Source organism: Alligator sinensis, unplaced genomic scaffold, assembly GCF_000455745.1.
Source record: "Alligator sinensis unplaced genomic scaffold, ASM45574v1 scaffold281_1, whole genome shotgun sequence".
NCBI lineage: Eukaryota > Metazoa > Chordata > Crocodylia > Alligatoridae > Alligator > Alligator sinensis.
Window position 1 is genome coordinate 983593 of NW_005842306.1, and position 16753 is coordinate 1000345.

A 16753-nucleotide genomic window follows, 5' to 3' on the forward strand; every position below is an offset into this window, starting at 1 on the left:
TGAAGCATCTTACACTAATGTCTTAACAGCTGTGTCTTTACTCTTTATTTTTTCTACACAATATTACAGTATTAGTACAAATGGCTTTTAAAATGGTTAGGAATTAATAGAGTTCAATCTTAAGTTTTGTTTTTTGTTTGTTTGTTTGTTTTTTAAATAAGATGTAAAGGAGACCTTGTAACAGGACAAAAATGAAGCCATAGCAGTTCAAACAGCATTTTTAAATTGGTCCCATACATAAAAATAAATGCAACAAATACTGAGCCTACCTGTTCAAAGTGCTTGAGTATAGATGAGTTTAAAAGCTGGTGTTCATTCACTGATTCTAATATTATAAAAACCTAAGTCTGTCTGTAATGCTTTATTCATGCTCTGATTGGCTGACAAACAGCCAATCAGAGTGCTTCAAGTGTGGGGGAACAGTGCCATGATGCCAAAGACTGGACAGAGGGTGGGGAGCTGGGGCCAGCAGCTCTGACCTCGCCTCCCCCACCCTGCTCCCTGCAAGAGGCAGAACAGCAGCAGCATAGGGCATAATAGGTGGCACTCCAGCCCAGCCCCCTCCCCCCTGTCATTCTTGACGGGCAATTGGCTAGTACTTACATAAAGGTGACATGCAGCCTGTCTTTTCCTAACTTTTCTGTAAGACTATGCCATTGCTAGTTTTCCCAGATCTATACAATGTTTTCAGTTTGCTAGCTCTAATAAGGTTTATGAGGCTGGTAGGAGGCAGAGCCTTGTGTATATAGTCTAACAGAGCCACTAATTTATCTTACAGAACAGAACAAAGAATATATTGTAAGTGTCCAGATTTGTATAAATTTTCTAAAGCTCTACACTGTGTGTTGAACCTTCCACTGTAGCAGAGAGCTGAAAGGCACAAAGGCTGAACCTCTTCTCTAAAGGCTAGTAGTGGAGAACCTTGTGTGCTCATGCAAGGTTTAACGATGCACAGAGAAATTCAAGCTCTTTCTGTAATTTCCTGAGCAATAACATTTACTTAAACTACAAGCCATGTCCTTAGGGATAACACTTCAGTAATAATAGCATAATCTGTCCCTTTGAATGAGCTGGTAGACTCCCATTTCCTGCCCCTACAAGAATTAAAAAAAAAAAAGAGAGCTACTTAAATTACTTTATTGTATTGCCACTTTAACACAAAGTAAAGAATCTCACCCCTACTACTTCAAATTAGAGATGTTCTTGTTCTGCTCGTCTTCTGACCACAATCTGCATAAAAAGTGCGATGACTTTACATATCCAGATAGTTGTGTAATTCAGGATCCCCAGAGTACATTCTAGTTCTATAATCTACTTCCCAAAACTACTGGGAGCCCTGTAATATACAGCCCATACTAGAAAAGGAAATGGATATCTAAGGACTCTTTAATTCTATGTTTGGTTTATGCTCCCTACATTGATTCATATTTTGATAAAAATAGATCTTTAAACTGAAAATCTTGTCAACCTAACCACTGATGTACATCATAGTTATCCTGGGAATTTGCTCACTAATTGTTCAGGAATGCAAGATCCATCTAATAATTTACAAGCATTTATTCATCATTGATCTTTTCATGATGTGTTCAAAAGTTTACTACAGTAAACAAATATGACATATTTTAAGACATAAGACAGCATGCCAGTAATCAGCTACAGGTTAAAAGGAAAAAAAAAAAATAACCAGCTCAGCCATTAAAAACTAATTGGAGTAACATCACTTGGGACCACATAAATTACAAAATTACAGCACTGATAAAAACCGAACACAGATTAACTGCTGGATAAAAAAGTGACAACCTATTTGATCTAGCACCTTTTGCCCCAAGCCCATACAAACTATAGTTAATCTACCATTTTTGTTACAAATTAAGTGATAAAGTGTAAAGCAGCATTATCCACTAAATACAAAGTAAATGAATTGCACAAAAAATGTCAAGGTCAAGTAGAGCACAGCAGTGGAATGTGCAGTAATTTCTTTGTATGCATAGTCTTTGAAAATGTACCTGACAATGGAAATCAACATAAGTTTTTAAAATTACTCACAAGCACTGCAATCCCAGTTACAATAGCCAGTGCTATGATGATGGCAGCAAAGCCAGGAGAAATAAATAGTCTTCATGTTAAAACAAGGTGGTTCATTGTCAAAGAACAAAACACGAATTGAGTCTTTGTCTATCTCAAGATTCCTGTCATCCAGACTCAGAGAAAACTTGTTCTTCAGCTGTAAATAGAAAAGAGTTTTATCATTCAGGAGCAGGATAAATGGCCAAACGTCCATTGAAAAGCTCAGGAAAAATCAATAGCTTTTGAATTCTGACTATATACCTGGGTTCACTAACGCTTCACAATTAAGGCAGAGTTGCTTGGTAACAGAAACCCTTGTACTGAGAAGGTAGGCAGAAGGCAGGGCAGGGTAACACCTTAGAGATTAACAGGTTCAGAGAGGCATAAACTAGGCTTTCTGCAAGTCCATTTATAGCAGCTGACAAAGTAGGCTGTCACCTATGAAAGTTTCTCTCTGAACTTGTTAGTCTCTAAGTCAGGCAGCACAGGCTAGCACCTAACTCAACTAACTACCTCTCTACTGAAAAATGACAGGTGGTGATGGCACGGGCTGGTGAATATAAACAACCTGCTACCTGTCATTTGCAGGTAGATTTAAATGTACTGCACTTTTCGTAACATTTGCACCAGTAATAACACTTCAAATTCCCTGCTGACAATCAAGTTTTACATGGCAACCCTGGAACAAATCCCTCAAGAAAGGCAAGAGATTGTTTTGGGTAGTGGGATGTGACATACTTGAGGTAATTATGTAAAAGAAAGAAAATAAAAGTGTAGACAGATTTTTTTTTTTTTTTAATGTGGACTTCTTTCCGCCCAAAGGCAAGGGGTGGAAACTTTTGTCACCTACACATTTCAAGTTAACCTGAAACCAGATCAGAGGGGATAAATCCAATGTAGAGAAGGAGATGAATCAGAGCCCACTGTGGTAAATTAGGCAGCTAGGATGTACCAAGCTGCAGCATGCATGCACCACACACCATGCAGGGCCAAGCTAGGGCACATGCTGCCTGTGGCACCTGTGCCAAACTGGCCCTGCCAATGAATCTGGGGGTGGTCCATATTGGACCCAAAGACCAGCCCTACATGCCAGATCCATTGGGCAGGGCGAGTTCAGCATGATCGCCACATGCAGCACTTGCCTCAGACTGGCTCTGCGCATGGAATTTAATGCACTCTGCATACAGGCCCCACACACCACATGCAGCATATCAGACTGGGGTGGGCATGTGCTGCATAGTGCACAGGACTAGAGCCAGCATGTGCACTGCAAGCAGCACATATGAACAGTCCAGGGTGCACAGTGCATGCAGCGCCCACACCAGCCCAGCCCTGCAGGCTGGATCGCACAAGTGAGACTGAGTGTGGGCTCAATCTGACCTGCAAACTGACCTTCTGCCCTTCGCCTGAGCTTGACGCCCCTGCTGCAGGGCATTCTGAGAGGGGCCTTCTTTACTCATAAATAAGGACTTGTCATGAATCCACCAACATCTAACTCTTGCTTGTGCCTGTCCCACCTGCCTTCTCCCTGCAGCTTTGCCCCCCACTTTTCCTCTCTGCTCTCCCTCTCTTCCCTTCCTCCCAGCCTCTGCTCCCCCCTGCCCCCCCACACACATCCCCTCACAGCCTCTGCTTCCCCCTCTGTCCCTTATCTTTGCTCTGTGCCAGAAGGCTTCATCCCTATTCTAGCCTGGGGCACAGAATACAGCCCACAGCCCAGCCCAGTGCTGCACCATGCACAGAGCAAAGGTAAAGGGGCAGAGAGGAGCAGAGGCTGCTTTGGGGGTGGGGGGAAGAGGATGCAGGGTGGAGATGGTGGGTGCAGGGAAAGTGAAGATAATGGGAAGGGCGTGCAGTAGCTGTGTACTACAGCTACATCCCTGACCCTGGGTAGGGGCTGAAGCCAGAACTGGAGCCAAATCCCCACCCCCCCATGATTCTAAGATGAGCTTTTTCCTCCATGTTAAATTGGTGGGGGGGCACCTCATCTTAGAATCTAGTGAATATGACATTTAAAAACTAATTTATCCAATAGCAAAGGGGCTGGGCAGTGGGGACAGGAGCATGGCCAGACAGGCTGAGCCTGAGCCTTTGCTTATATCTCCTCACACATGACTTACTCCCAACACCCTTCAAAGACTCTTGCAGGATTGAGAATCACTTTATCCACCCATCTATTTGTCAAAACTTTTCAAATTAAGAACAAATACAATTGATCACAATCAAGCGTCTTTGGACATCCACACATTTCTTTTTTTTGTTCCCCAAGCAGAAAGAGAAGCTAAATGTGTCAACTAATTTATTTATTGTTAATTATTCACTCACCTCCAGTCAAGATCCTCAAAGTTCCTCTTACAAATATTTAAATATACATAGAGCAAACAATTTTACAGGTAGATATGTCACAAATATGTACAAGTGCCCAATTGTAGGCATTTATTTCTTAAATTTATCAAAAGTTTAAAGGTACAGTTTACCTGCCTCCATAAAAAAAGAACTGGGTATATGTTTTAACAAGGGCTAGTTGGCAGATATAGAGAGAATAAAAAATGGTCACAGAGGTTGGCTGAGACTTATCTTGTAACTGGAGGGGTTCTAACTGCCCTGTAAAGACAAGGTGAAATGTGTGGTTTCCAGTCTCTGTGGTTTTAAAATGATAGCATAACACTTACCTCCTGCTCTGTGTAATAGGCCACTGTAGCAATATCAACTGTCTCCTTTGTACTGTTTCTGCTGATTTTTAGAGAGATCTCTCGAGTGAATTCTTGTACCTGAATTTGAGAAAGAGACATTTAGCTACAAGTTATACCATTGTGGCACACACTGCTTTGCTGATCATAGTGCAGTCAGAAGACCCTGCTGTGGCCAGGACTTTGGGAGGCCCATGACACTGCACAATATACACCATGTTTAATTAATACAGGGCCTGTAGAAAGATCTACAACAAGCTTGTCCAACGTGCAGCCTGCCAAGCCATTTTATCTGGCCCGCAGCAGCGCCGCTACCGCGGAGCGCGGAGCGGCAGCGGAGCGCAAGGCCACAGAGTGCAGGGCCATGGAGCACAGGGCGGCAGCGCGGAGTGCAGGGCGGCGGCACAAAGTGCAGAGCCGCCGCTGCGGAGCGCGGAGCCAGGGCAGCGGTGCACGGAGCTGTGGCGGTGGGGCCGCGGCGAGGCAGGCAGGGCCGGCCTGCAGGCCCCAGCTGGCAGCGAGAGGAGGGGAGCTGCTTACCTCCGTGGGGCCCGGGGGAGTGGCCCTGCACAGAAGGTCAGTCTCTCCCTGGGCACTGCAGCTTTCCAGGCCCGGCTGCCCGTGTGCGAGGCCCCGAGGGGGATGCTTCTCATGTGCTGCTGGGGATGGGAGGAGGAGCCCGGCTGGGTCTGCACCGGCCAGCAGAAGCGGTGGCGGAGCCATGTGCCGCTTGGGATGGGACAAGCCTGCACCGGTCGGTCCCGAGCGGCACACCGCTCCACCGCCACTTCTGCTGGCCAGTGCAGACCTGGCTGGCCTCCTCCCGTCCCCAGCAGCACATGGGAAGCTGGCTTCAGCTGCATGCGGCTTTTCCTGGCCGGTGCACCCACCATCTCCACCCTGCCCAGGCGGGTCCTGCAGCACCATGTCAACCTGGGCATGGCACCAGCAGGCCGGGTGGACCCCAGGTTAACCCTGGCCTGGCCCCATGACTTCTCAGCACCAGGTCAACCCGGGCATGCATGCCATGTCAACCAGGACCATGTCAACCCCTGCAACTTCATTGGTGTCAAAGGTCATGTGACATCACTTCTTTATATGATACCACTTCCTGTGACGTCTTTGAATATGGCTCACTGGCCCACTGGGTGATAAAAAGTTTGTGATCCGGCCCCACATTCAAAAAGATTGGACACCCCTGATCTACAAGGTCTAGCTAACCGTTCCAGAATACCCTTTCTGTCCATTACAACCAAGCCCTATCTGTTCTCTCTGACAGGTAACATCTCATGCAAGGCACAGAAAAGATCTACAACAAGCTTGTCCAACGTGCAGCCCGCCAAGCCATTCTGGCAAAGGCCAGAGAAAGATATCAAATGAATTTAGAGATGGGGTGGAAGGGTGGGGAGGACAAGGATTGCGTTGTGTGTGTGTGACTGCTGAAAACACACAGGACTTACTGTTATGTTTAAGATCACACATGCCCTCACTGCAAAGCGTAGAGCCAGCTGAGCAGCTAGTGTCCTAATGAGATAACAACATTTTAGCTATTATTTGCCACAAATATTTGTTGATAAAGAACATGTTGTGGCCGGAAGGTCTTTCTCCACAGCCGAGTCAGCAGCATACAACTGCATACAGCAGCATACAGCATAGCAGGGCCACCACCTTCTCTGGCAGCAAGGCTCCTGTCTAAGACCAAGCTATTACACCTTCTCACTGCAATCCAGAATGGGAGCAGGCTACTCACAACAACAGAAAGTGCTTCAGGTGACAGAACATAAGCTCCTTTGGGCAGTGTCTAGAGTGGAGCAAGGCATTTTGAAATTAAAAAATAAACATAGAAGATATGCCATCTTGTGACATTTTTGGTAGAAAATAGCCCTGCTTTGACCTGCTCTTGTATTGATGTCATTCTTTTCCCCGAAAGTGATATTGGTTGGCATGGGTCCAAAAGGGAGAAAGGTATAATCCCTCAGGTGATCAGGGGGAAGCTAGAGAGGCACCTCCCTGACCTGTGTTCATTCTTTCAGAGAGTTCACCTGACACGTGGTTTTCCCGCATGTATACTGGTCTGTTATAGCATCCTGCTCAAGTAAAAGCCTCTTGTTTTCCCCTTTTATGACTAATAACTCCCAGGCACCTCTTGCATGATAGGTTGTTAGTCACCTATCCTAAGCCTGCAATAGTCAACACAATACCACTGGCTTTGTTAACACTGCCCTGGACATGGCCCTCATCTTACATTCAGGTGGCTCAAAATGGTTTCTCTATCCTCACCAGAAGCAGCAAGTGTGGACCCCAAGCTGTTAGAAAGGAGGACCAGACCATGCAGGGGCGATGCGTAGGGGGTGCACATGGGTGCACGTGCATCCCCTGCGCGTGGTGGTGCACCCCCTGCAAAAAGGTGCCGCTGGCACAGCCAGCGGTGTCTGCAGGCTGTCCATGATCGCCCCTGGCCGCCGCCGACACTGCTGGCAGCATCTGTGGGTAGTTGCCAACCTGTGGTCAGTGCTCGCCGCTGCCACCCCCCCCCACCGACAGTGCTGGTGGCATCCATGGGAGCTCCCCGCTCTCCACTGGTGCAGCCGTGTTCCCCCCAGCCTCCGGGGGCAGGCGCCATTCATGAGACCACGAGTTCTCTCCTTGCTTCCAGAGTGAGGAAAGTCTTGAGCCCTTCCTCACCTTCCAGCCACTCTGAAGGGGGAAGAGGACCGGGCTGAATCAAGAAATTCCCACAAGTTCAGGCTCTGGGATAGGTCTCCAGTGCCTGCGTTGCTCTTCCTACAACTGTGGGAAGATTATCTGCTAGAAAGCTTGAGTTTCTTCCTCTCTAATAAAATGCATTAAACCTATTTTAGACAAAGGGATTTTTAACAAGCTGTGAAGTACCTGTTGGTAACAAACCTGCAAAGTGCCTCTTCTTTCCCTTTGAGAAATATAAAGGCAGCCTTGAAGCTGAAGTCTATTTGGATTAAACTGCAAAATAATAACATCAGAAGCAGCCAGTGAGTGAATAAAAAACAACTGTTTTATTCAAACAAACAACAAGGGTCTAATTTTTACTTCTCTTCTGTGCTACAAATATAGCCTTAAACTGGAACATATTTCCTAACCTTGTCAATTATAAAGTATAGTTTGGAAGCCTCAGGGGCTCTCTCATGACTCCAATGAGCAATTGAAACGATGCAGAAGGCAAATTGCCTTGGTATTATCTCAAGCTCAGCAAGGCAGACTCCAAGAATGCAGGCCCTCAGAAACAGAGATGGAAAGGCTGGGGAGGAATAAATAGAGTAAGAAGGTGACTTCCTCAGTAGGCAAACAAATATTATGGAATATCCAGCTTGGAGTGTGCATTCAACCAAAGAGCACAGGTCACTATTAGCACCAAACAAATGCAGCAGCAATAGTGTTTGCAAACATCTCTGTGAAAGCCTGGTTTGAATACTTATTGCAGCCAATCAGGAATTTTCCAGTGAAATGTTTTTCATCAAAAAAAATCTCATTTTGCCAAAAATAAAACTTTTTATGGGAATGTGCCAGTTTCAACAAAGCATTCATCAGAAACTTGTTCATCAGAAATGTCCTTCTATGGTATGCTTGGATAAAATCATAGATCATAGGTTCAAGTGTGGGAGATGCCAATTCAAGCTTGGATTGAAAACAGGCACTTAAAGCTAAGTTTCCAGTGTCCCAGGTGATGCCCCAACCACTGAGCTGTTGCATTTCTCTCTCTCCCCATACTTTTTCACAAAGTTTCTCAACAGTTCTTGTTTTTGTCCTAGTGCATAAAGAAAAATATTTTAAAATCTCAAAAATGTTTATAGGTCCACAAAAACATATTTCCCACCCAAATTTGATCCTTTTTTTCAGCTGACAGGAATTTGGATAATTAGGGTTTTGTTTGTACCAACATTGGAAGACAGGCTGTTCTTCATATAAATTAATCTCCATATTCACAAGTGGACGTGAGTGAGTGAGTGAGTGAGTGCGCGCGTGCAAGCATTTGTGGTTTATCATTATTTACTATTTCATCATTTCCTCTTTACAAAGGGCCAATCATCCAAACAAGAAGCAAAACCAATGCCAGGTGACTTTGTTGACCAGTAACACAACATAAATAATTAACAACCAAAGTGAATCGTTTGCCAACAAAACATACACCTGTTTGGTTGGCATGAACTACTTTTTGGCATATAATTATGTGTAAAGTAGAAATTAGAAACAGCCTGGCAGGAGGGAGAGAGGTATTGAAGAAGTCAACAGCACACTGTGGTATTGGTGCCATCGCGAAGGCTTCAGCTTTTTCGATCACAGTCTGAACTTCAGAGAGAGAGGCAGCAGTTTGTTGGGAAGGGACAGCCTCCACCTCACTCCGATGGAGAAGCTCTTCTTGGCTGACCTGCTCGACAGGGCTTTAAACTAAGATTACAGGGGGATGGGCGGACAATCACTAGTGCGAGCCCTGGAAGTGACAATCACAGAATCAGCAGGTCAGATAACACAAGGGAACTCACTCCTACCCCAGCCCTAGGATGAGACTCTTCTAAGAGGCCAGGGAAGCCCAGGGCTTCTGATGGCAAGCTTAATTGCCTGTACACAAATGCCAGGATCGTGAAGAACAAAACAGGAGGAACTGGTCCTTCTGTTAGGCAAAAATGAATATGATCTCATAGGAATAAGGGAGACCCGGTGGGACTCCACCTATGACTGGACCACAGGTATTGATGGCTATACCTTGTACAGGAGGGACTGTGTTGTGAAGAAGGGCAGGGGTGTAGCTCTCTATGTGAAGGACCAGTGCACCTCCCTACAAGCAGAGATTGGCACCCAACGAGGGAGTCTTGAGATTCTCTGGGTTAGAATACAGGGAGAACATAGTGAAGGGGACATAACTGTAGGAGTCTGTTACAGACCTCCTAACCAGGAAGAAGAGCTTGATCATGAATTCGCTAGGGAACTGGCAGAGGCTGCAGAGTCTTGGTGCATGGTCGTCATGGGCGATTTCAACCGCCCTGACACCTCATGGGAAGAGCATTCAGCCTAACCCAACTAGTCGCAAAGCTTCCTCACTTGCATTGATGAGCTCTATTTAACTCTTGTCAGCCCATAGGCTTCTTGAGTCAAGACGCTGCTGTATCTGGTACTGGCCAAAGGGGATAATCTAGTCAGCCATCTGAGGATTGAAGGGAAGCTTGGCGACAGTAATCACTTTTCTCTATCCATTGCAAAGCTGGCAAATCAGTCAGCAATGCAGAAATCCTTGACTAAGACATCTGACTCGCAAGCTCAGGAGGTTGGTTGTTAAGGCCCTGAGAGACCATGATCTGACAGGGAGGCGAGTCCACAATGACTGGTCATTCCTTAAGGACATAATCCTAAAAGCACAAGGAAAGTCCATCCCAGTGCATAGGAAAGGTAGCAAAAGGGCTGGGAGACCCCCTTGGCTCAATAGGGACCTCATGGACCTCCTGAGTCTGAAAAGAGATGGAAGGGATGGAAGTCAGGAACTACTGCTAAGAAGATTTATGCAGCACTAGCCTGCACCTGTAGGGAGCAGACCAGAAAAGCCAAGGCTGAAACTGAACTCAAACTGACTATGGGAATCAAGGACAATAAAAAGTCCTTCTACAAATACATGGGAAGTCGGAAAAAACATTGGATCCTTGCTGAATCAAATGGGGCAGCTAACAACCAACATCCAGGAAAAAGCTAATCTGCTCAATTATTTCTTTGCATTGGTTTTCCACCAGCCCAAGGGGATCAACCTGCCTGACAGGATGCAGGACTACCAGGGTAAGGGTGATCATACACTTATAATTGTCAAAGATCTTGTGAGAGAACAGCTTCAGAAGCTGGACATCCACAAGCCAGCTGGCCTGGATGAAATGCACCTAAGTGCATGAACAGCATGTGCCCCTGGCGGCTGGGGGGGCATGGCTGTGCTGGCAGTGGCAGGAGCGCAGTGGCAGTAAGCTAGGAGCTCCCGCAGACGGTGTTGGCAGCGGCGGGGGGGGGCACGCAGTGGCGAGTGCTAACCAGGGGCTGTCGGCAATGGCCAGTGATGATTGTGGACCGCCCAGACACCACCAACGGTGTCGGCGGTGGGGTGTGGATGCACCACCACACTCAAGGGGTGCACGTGCACCCCCTACATGTTGCCCCTGCCCAAGAGTGCTAAAAGAACTGGCTGACCTCATAGCATGAACAATGGCGAGGATATTTGGTAACTCATGGTACTTGGGAGAGGTTTCTGAAGATTGGAAGAGAGCCATTATGATGCCTATCTTCAAGAAGGGAAAGAAGGAAAATCCAGGGAACTACAGGCCAATCAATCAGTTTGACCTCAATCTCTGGAAAGATCTTAGAAAAAATTATCAAAGAAACCATTCTTGACAGGCTAAAAAAAAAAAAAACCAAAAAAGCCATCAACAACAGGCTAATGGAAGACAACGTTTTAAGACATAGCCAACACAGCTTTGTTGTAGGTTGGTCTTGCCTTACCAGCCTCATTTCATCCTATGACCAGGTGATGCATCACCTGGACAAAGGAGAAGAGATTGATGTCATATATTTAGATTTCAAAAAAAGCCTTTGACTTGATCTCCCATGATGTCCTCATGGTAAAATTGGGGAACTGCAGCCTTGACAACCTTACAGTCTGATGGTTGGGGAACTGGCGCTGTGGTTGGACCCAGAGAGTGATAATTGATGGAACTGAGTTAACATGGCACATGGTGACCAGTGGAGTCCCCCAGGGCTTAGTACTCGGACCAATACTCTTTAATATATTCATAAATTATCTGGATTTGGGTGTCAGAAGCAAACTGGCTAAGTTCACGGATGACACCAAATTATGGGGAAATGTGGTTACTCTAGAGGATAGGGTGGCAATTCAGGCCAACCTGCTCAGGCTCACAAGGTGGGTGGATCAAAACCTGATGACATTCAACATGGAGAAATAACCCACATCATACTTATAGGCTCAGCAGTGCTACACTCACTAGCACCATGACCAAAAGAGACCTGGGGGTCATGACTGACCACAATATGAACATGAGCTACCAACGCAATGCTGCAGCTGGCAAAGCAAATACAACTCTGGCTTGCATCTACTTGTGCATCTCAAGCAAGACCCAAGAAGTCATCCTCCCACTTTACTCAGCCTTAGTGAGACCGCAGCTGGAGTACTGCATCCAATTCTGGGCTCCATGCTTTAGAAAGGATATGGAAAAGCTTGAGAGAGTCCAGAGGAGAGCCACACGCATGATTAGAGGTCAAGAGAACAGGTCTTCTGAGTAGAAGCAGATAGGCATGGGACTCTTCAGCCTGGAGAAGCTAAGGCTCAGGGGTGACTTGATGGCAGCCTAAAAGTATATAAGGGGTGTGCATCAGGAACTGGGAGAACATCTGTTCACCAGGGCACCCCAAGAGAAGACAAGGTCTAACAGTCTCAAACTTCTGGAAGACCATTTTAGATTGGACATAAGGAAAAATTCTTTACCATCCGAGTCTCCAGAGTCTGGAACAGATTCCCCCCAGAAGTGGTGCAAGCACTTACTCTTGATACCTTTAAGAAAAGCCTGGATGTTTAATTTGCTGGGGTGATTTGACCCCAGCTGACTTCCTGCCCCTTGGGCAGAGGGCTGTACCCAATGATCTCGCGAGGTCCCTTCCAGCCCTAATGTCTATGAAATCTATGAAATAATACACAGAGAGGAAAATTGGTGGAACTCATTCAATATTTTATTTGGATCTTGTCTCATGGTCCATGCTAACAGCTCCAGGTGGTTGGGCTACAAATTGTTCTTGCTCCCCTTCCTTGAAAGTACATAGGACCCAATTAAAAAAAATTATATTTGAAGTGTCAGGCACTTGGGTGACTTTCACTTTATAAACATATGTCATGATCAATAGTCCTAGCAAACTGAGAATAAAAATCTAAACAGTCAAAATATGTATCTAAAGATCTCTAAACATCCTCCATTCTTTGGTTTATAGTAACTTATGATCTTAAAAAAAAAAAAAAAAAAAAAAAAAAAAAAAAAAAAGGAATACACTGGAAATTTTCTGAGGAAAAATTTTATGGAACATGCTGGGCATGTCTACACGTGCATTAAGGCACTTTTTCTAATGTGCATCAAATTTAGTACTTCCAATGTAAGGTACTAAACAAATATGCATTAGGCTGTCTTAATGTGCAGTAATGAACACACATGTTTTTTAAATGACGCTTAATGTGCAGTAGCTTATTTTACTGCTCATTAGCAAAATCTGATTTTTTTTACTTCATGCTGTAATGCACAGTAAAATAGGCTACTGTGCATTAAAGTGCATGTATAGATGTTCCTGCTGACTAATTAAAACAGAAATATTTTGCCTGAAACATCTCGGGTTCCTCTAGCTTCCACCAAATCAAAGGCAGTCTTCTCAAACAATCTTGCCTGGATTCCTGATGACAGCCTGGGACCCTGCGCTTCCACCAGGTGCTGCAGCCCTGAAGCAGATCCATCAAGCAGGAACTCCAGGGTCCAGATGGCAACCAGCCATCTCAGGAAGCAGGAAACCTGAAAGCCCTGGAAACCCAGGTACCCATTGCAGCAGTGAAACCAAGAAGTGTCATTTCCACTGAGCAACTGCAGAATCAGGAAGTGTACTTCATTTTGGAAACATTCCCATGTTAGCATTTCCCCAGATTTCTAATGCAAAACCACTTTTGAAATTGTTTTCAGTCCAGTTCAAACCAAAAGTAAAATCTTAAAAACCAAAATGTTAGGCAATCTGGAAACACAATTTTTCAACCAGCTCTATTCAAGAATGCACGGTGCCCGTGTTCCAGCAAGGATCCAGTCTAACTACCTATGTAAACTGTCACACTCATCATCAAGTTAAATAGGTGCCTAGTAGGGCTGCGTGAAATTTCTCCACCAGTTTTGTTTCAACGCTGTTTCAACCCGTTTCGAGGTCGAAACAGCAAAATCAAAACAGAACACATATGGTTGAAACAGCCTCAAAACAAAATGAGGCAAGTCAAAACGTTTCAACATTTCGCTGCTGTTTTGATGTTTTGCCCATAGGCTATAATGGGGAAGGTTGAAACAGCCTTTAAACTTTGTTATTTCTGGTCTGATTTGGACAAAGCTTGCAGGAATGGCAGCACTCTCTGAAGGCATGAAGCCTGCCAAGTTTCAAGAAGATAGGTGCAGGGGGTCGGAGAACTGCACCCCAAAGTCTTGAGAGCCAAACTTGTGTCATGTGTATGTGTTAAGCCACAGTGGGGTCAAAACTGCAGGCATGCTAGCCCCTGTGGAGGTCACAAAGCCTGCCAATTTTCAAGGAGGGGTTTGGGGGAAACTGCACTTCAAGCTGTGGACAAGCAAAACTCGTGACATGGGTGACACTGTGTGTTAAGGCACAGCAGGGTGAAAGCTGCAGGCCTGCTAGCCCCTGCTGAAGTCACGAAGCCTGCCAGCTGTCAAGGAGATAGGTGCAGGGGTTCTGGGGCATTGAACCCCTCTTTGGGGAAAACTAGGAGTAATGGTCACAGTCTGGACACCTGAGTTGTGAAGTAATTTTTTCTAATGTTGAGCCTGAAATGAGCCTGAAACAATCTTCCAGGAGTTTGTGACCATTACTCCTAGTTTTCCCCAAGGGCAACCTGGTAAACAGTTGTTCACCGAGATGTACGCTTCTGATGTAGTGGTAAGCTGCTACCAAGTCCCCTCTCAACCTTCTCTTTTTTAGGCTGAAGAGTCCCAGGTCCCACAGCCTTTCCTCACATGGCTTGCTGTGCAAGTCTCTGATGGTATGGGTAGCCCTTCTCTGGACTCTCTCAAGCTTTACCACGTCCTTGTTAAGGTACAGAGCCCAGAACTGGACACAGTACTCCAGCTGTGGTCTCACCAGAGCTGAGTAGAGCCAAGTAGAGCAGGAGAATCACTTCTTTGCAATGGTTTTGCTGGCTACAGCATTGCACTGCCAGCTCACGTTCATATTGTGGTCAATTATTACCCCCAGGTCTTGGTGACAAGCGATGGGGGATCTTCAGTCCTGCTGCCTGATGAGAGGCAGCAGTTGCACAAGCACCCATGTCACGAGTTTTACCTCTCAGCAGCTAGGAGTGCAGAGCCCCAGAACCCAGAAGCCCTGCACCTATCTCCTTGACAGCTGGCAGGCTTCGTGGTCACAGCAGGCCTGCAGCTTTCACCCTGATGCACCCTAACACACACAGTGACACCCACGTCACGAGTTTTGCTTGTCTGTAGCTTGAGGTGCAGTTTCCCCCAAGCCCCTGCACCTATCTCCCTGAAACATGGCAGGCTTCGTGGCCTCAGCAGGGGCTACCACCCCTGCAGTTTTGACCCCACCGTGACTTAACACGTACACATGACAAGTTTTGCTTTCAGAATTTTGTGGTGCAGTTTCTCAACCCCCTATACCTATCTCCTTGAAAGTTTTGACCCCACTGTGGCTTAACACATACACGACATGAGTTTTGCTCAAGTTTTTGGGGTGCAATTTCTCCAAACCCCCTGCACCTATCTTCTTGAAATGTAGCATGCTTCATGCCCTCAGAAGGGGCTACTATTCCTGCAAGTTTCATCCAAATCTGGCCAGAAATGACAACGTTATAGCCTGTTTCGACCTTCCCCATTATATCCTACGGGTGAAAATGTCAAAACAGGGTCGAAATGGCAAAAAGTTTTGATGGAACAGAACGGAACAGTCGTTTCAACTCGAAACAAAAGTTGAAATGGAACACTGTTCCATCAAAACAGAAAGCTTCCTTTTCGCACAGCCCTAGTGCCTAGTACACTGTTACCATCATGACTCATCTGCTATATCAGGGGCTGTCAACTGGGGGTACATGTACCCCTGGGGGTACTTGAGATGGCCCCAAGGGGTATTGCAGCCGCACGGGAAACTGGCGTGAGGTGGCATGGAGTGGTGAATGGCAGCGGCTGCATCTGAGCTCCCCACCCCCACCATTCACTCCACACCACCACCACGCACTTCTTCCCTGCACTACTGCGCACTGCCAACTTTGCGTCTGGCCGGCCATCAGCACCGCCCCCCCCCCCCACCTGGAAGGGGGTACACTTCAGAAGGGGCATCCACCAGAAGGGGTACACTCCTTTAAAAAAGTTGAAAACCCCTGTGCTATATCATAGTGCAAAGCATAGGCTGATCATGTGCAGCCCTTGTAAAGAGGACAAAGTAAATCTTATTGTTATAGGAATCTTCCCCAGACACCTACACTCTGCTTTGCTCATCTGGGGACAGAGTTCATCTGTAGGTTACTTACTGCACCCAAACTAGGTGGTCACATTTAGGATCCTCCCCAGTTTTATCTGTGACCCTGGCTCCAGCGCTGTCCACACACCAACATAAATTAGAGTCTTCGTCGCACTGCATGGATTTAAAGGTGCCGTCCTCCTCGCATTCAGGATCATACACGCTGTCCACATCAAGTCTTCTGCTGGGGTGACTCAGGCCAGTTTGACTCAAAGCGTCAGAATTTGCAGCGCTGCAGATTTCGATGTTCTGAAAAGCAAAATCATTACAGTCCATTCTCCACTCCCTCTGTATTGTAGTTTTGGTACCCAGCCACCACAGTCATGAACGTAAGAAGTGTGTAACACGCCCCAGACTTTAGGAAAGCTGACTTCAATGAACTCAGGCGTTTAGTCAAGGACACACTGCAGAGTAAGAGTTTTAAAGAGTTGAGAGCCCAGGAAGGGTGGCTGTGCCTTAAGGAAATGATCCTTCAGGGACAGAGGGAGACGATCCCGATGCGGGGAAAAAGGGGGAAAGGGGCCAAGAGGCTTCCTTGGCGGACCAGAGAAATCCAGAGCAGTCTACGGGCTAAAAGGGGGGCATATAAAAAGTGGAAACGGGGAGAGATTACTAAAGAGGAGTATACCTCCTCTGCTCGTGCTTGTAGGGAGGCAGTTAGACAGGCCAAAGCTACCATGGAGCTGAGGATGGCATCCCAA

General features: G+C 46.2%; 1 protein-coding gene across 2 annotated transcripts; it reads right to left on the minus strand.

Annotated features, from left to right (window-relative positions):
* Window positions 1-22: 22 nt before the first annotated feature.
* Window positions 23-16444, minus strand: LOC102381001 (epithelial cell adhesion molecule-like). Of its 2 annotated transcripts, none has more exons than XM_025209749.1 (5): window positions 16063-16444; window positions 7665-7736; window positions 6218-6281; window positions 4740-4838; window positions 23-2224 (listed from the first exon to the last, which is right to left on the minus strand). In XM_025209749.1, the coding sequence occupies exons 1-5, from the start codon at window positions 16326-16328 to the stop codon at window positions 2039-2041; spliced, it is 687 nt and encodes a 228-aa protein (XP_025065534.1). In that variant the 5' UTR covers window positions 16329-16444; the 3' UTR covers window positions 23-2038. The 2 variants fall into 2 exon arrangements, with proteins under 2 accessions (XP_025065534.1, XP_025065533.1); XM_025209748.1 differs by having other exon boundaries at window positions 7650-7736.
* Window positions 16445-16753: the final 309 nt, after the last annotated feature.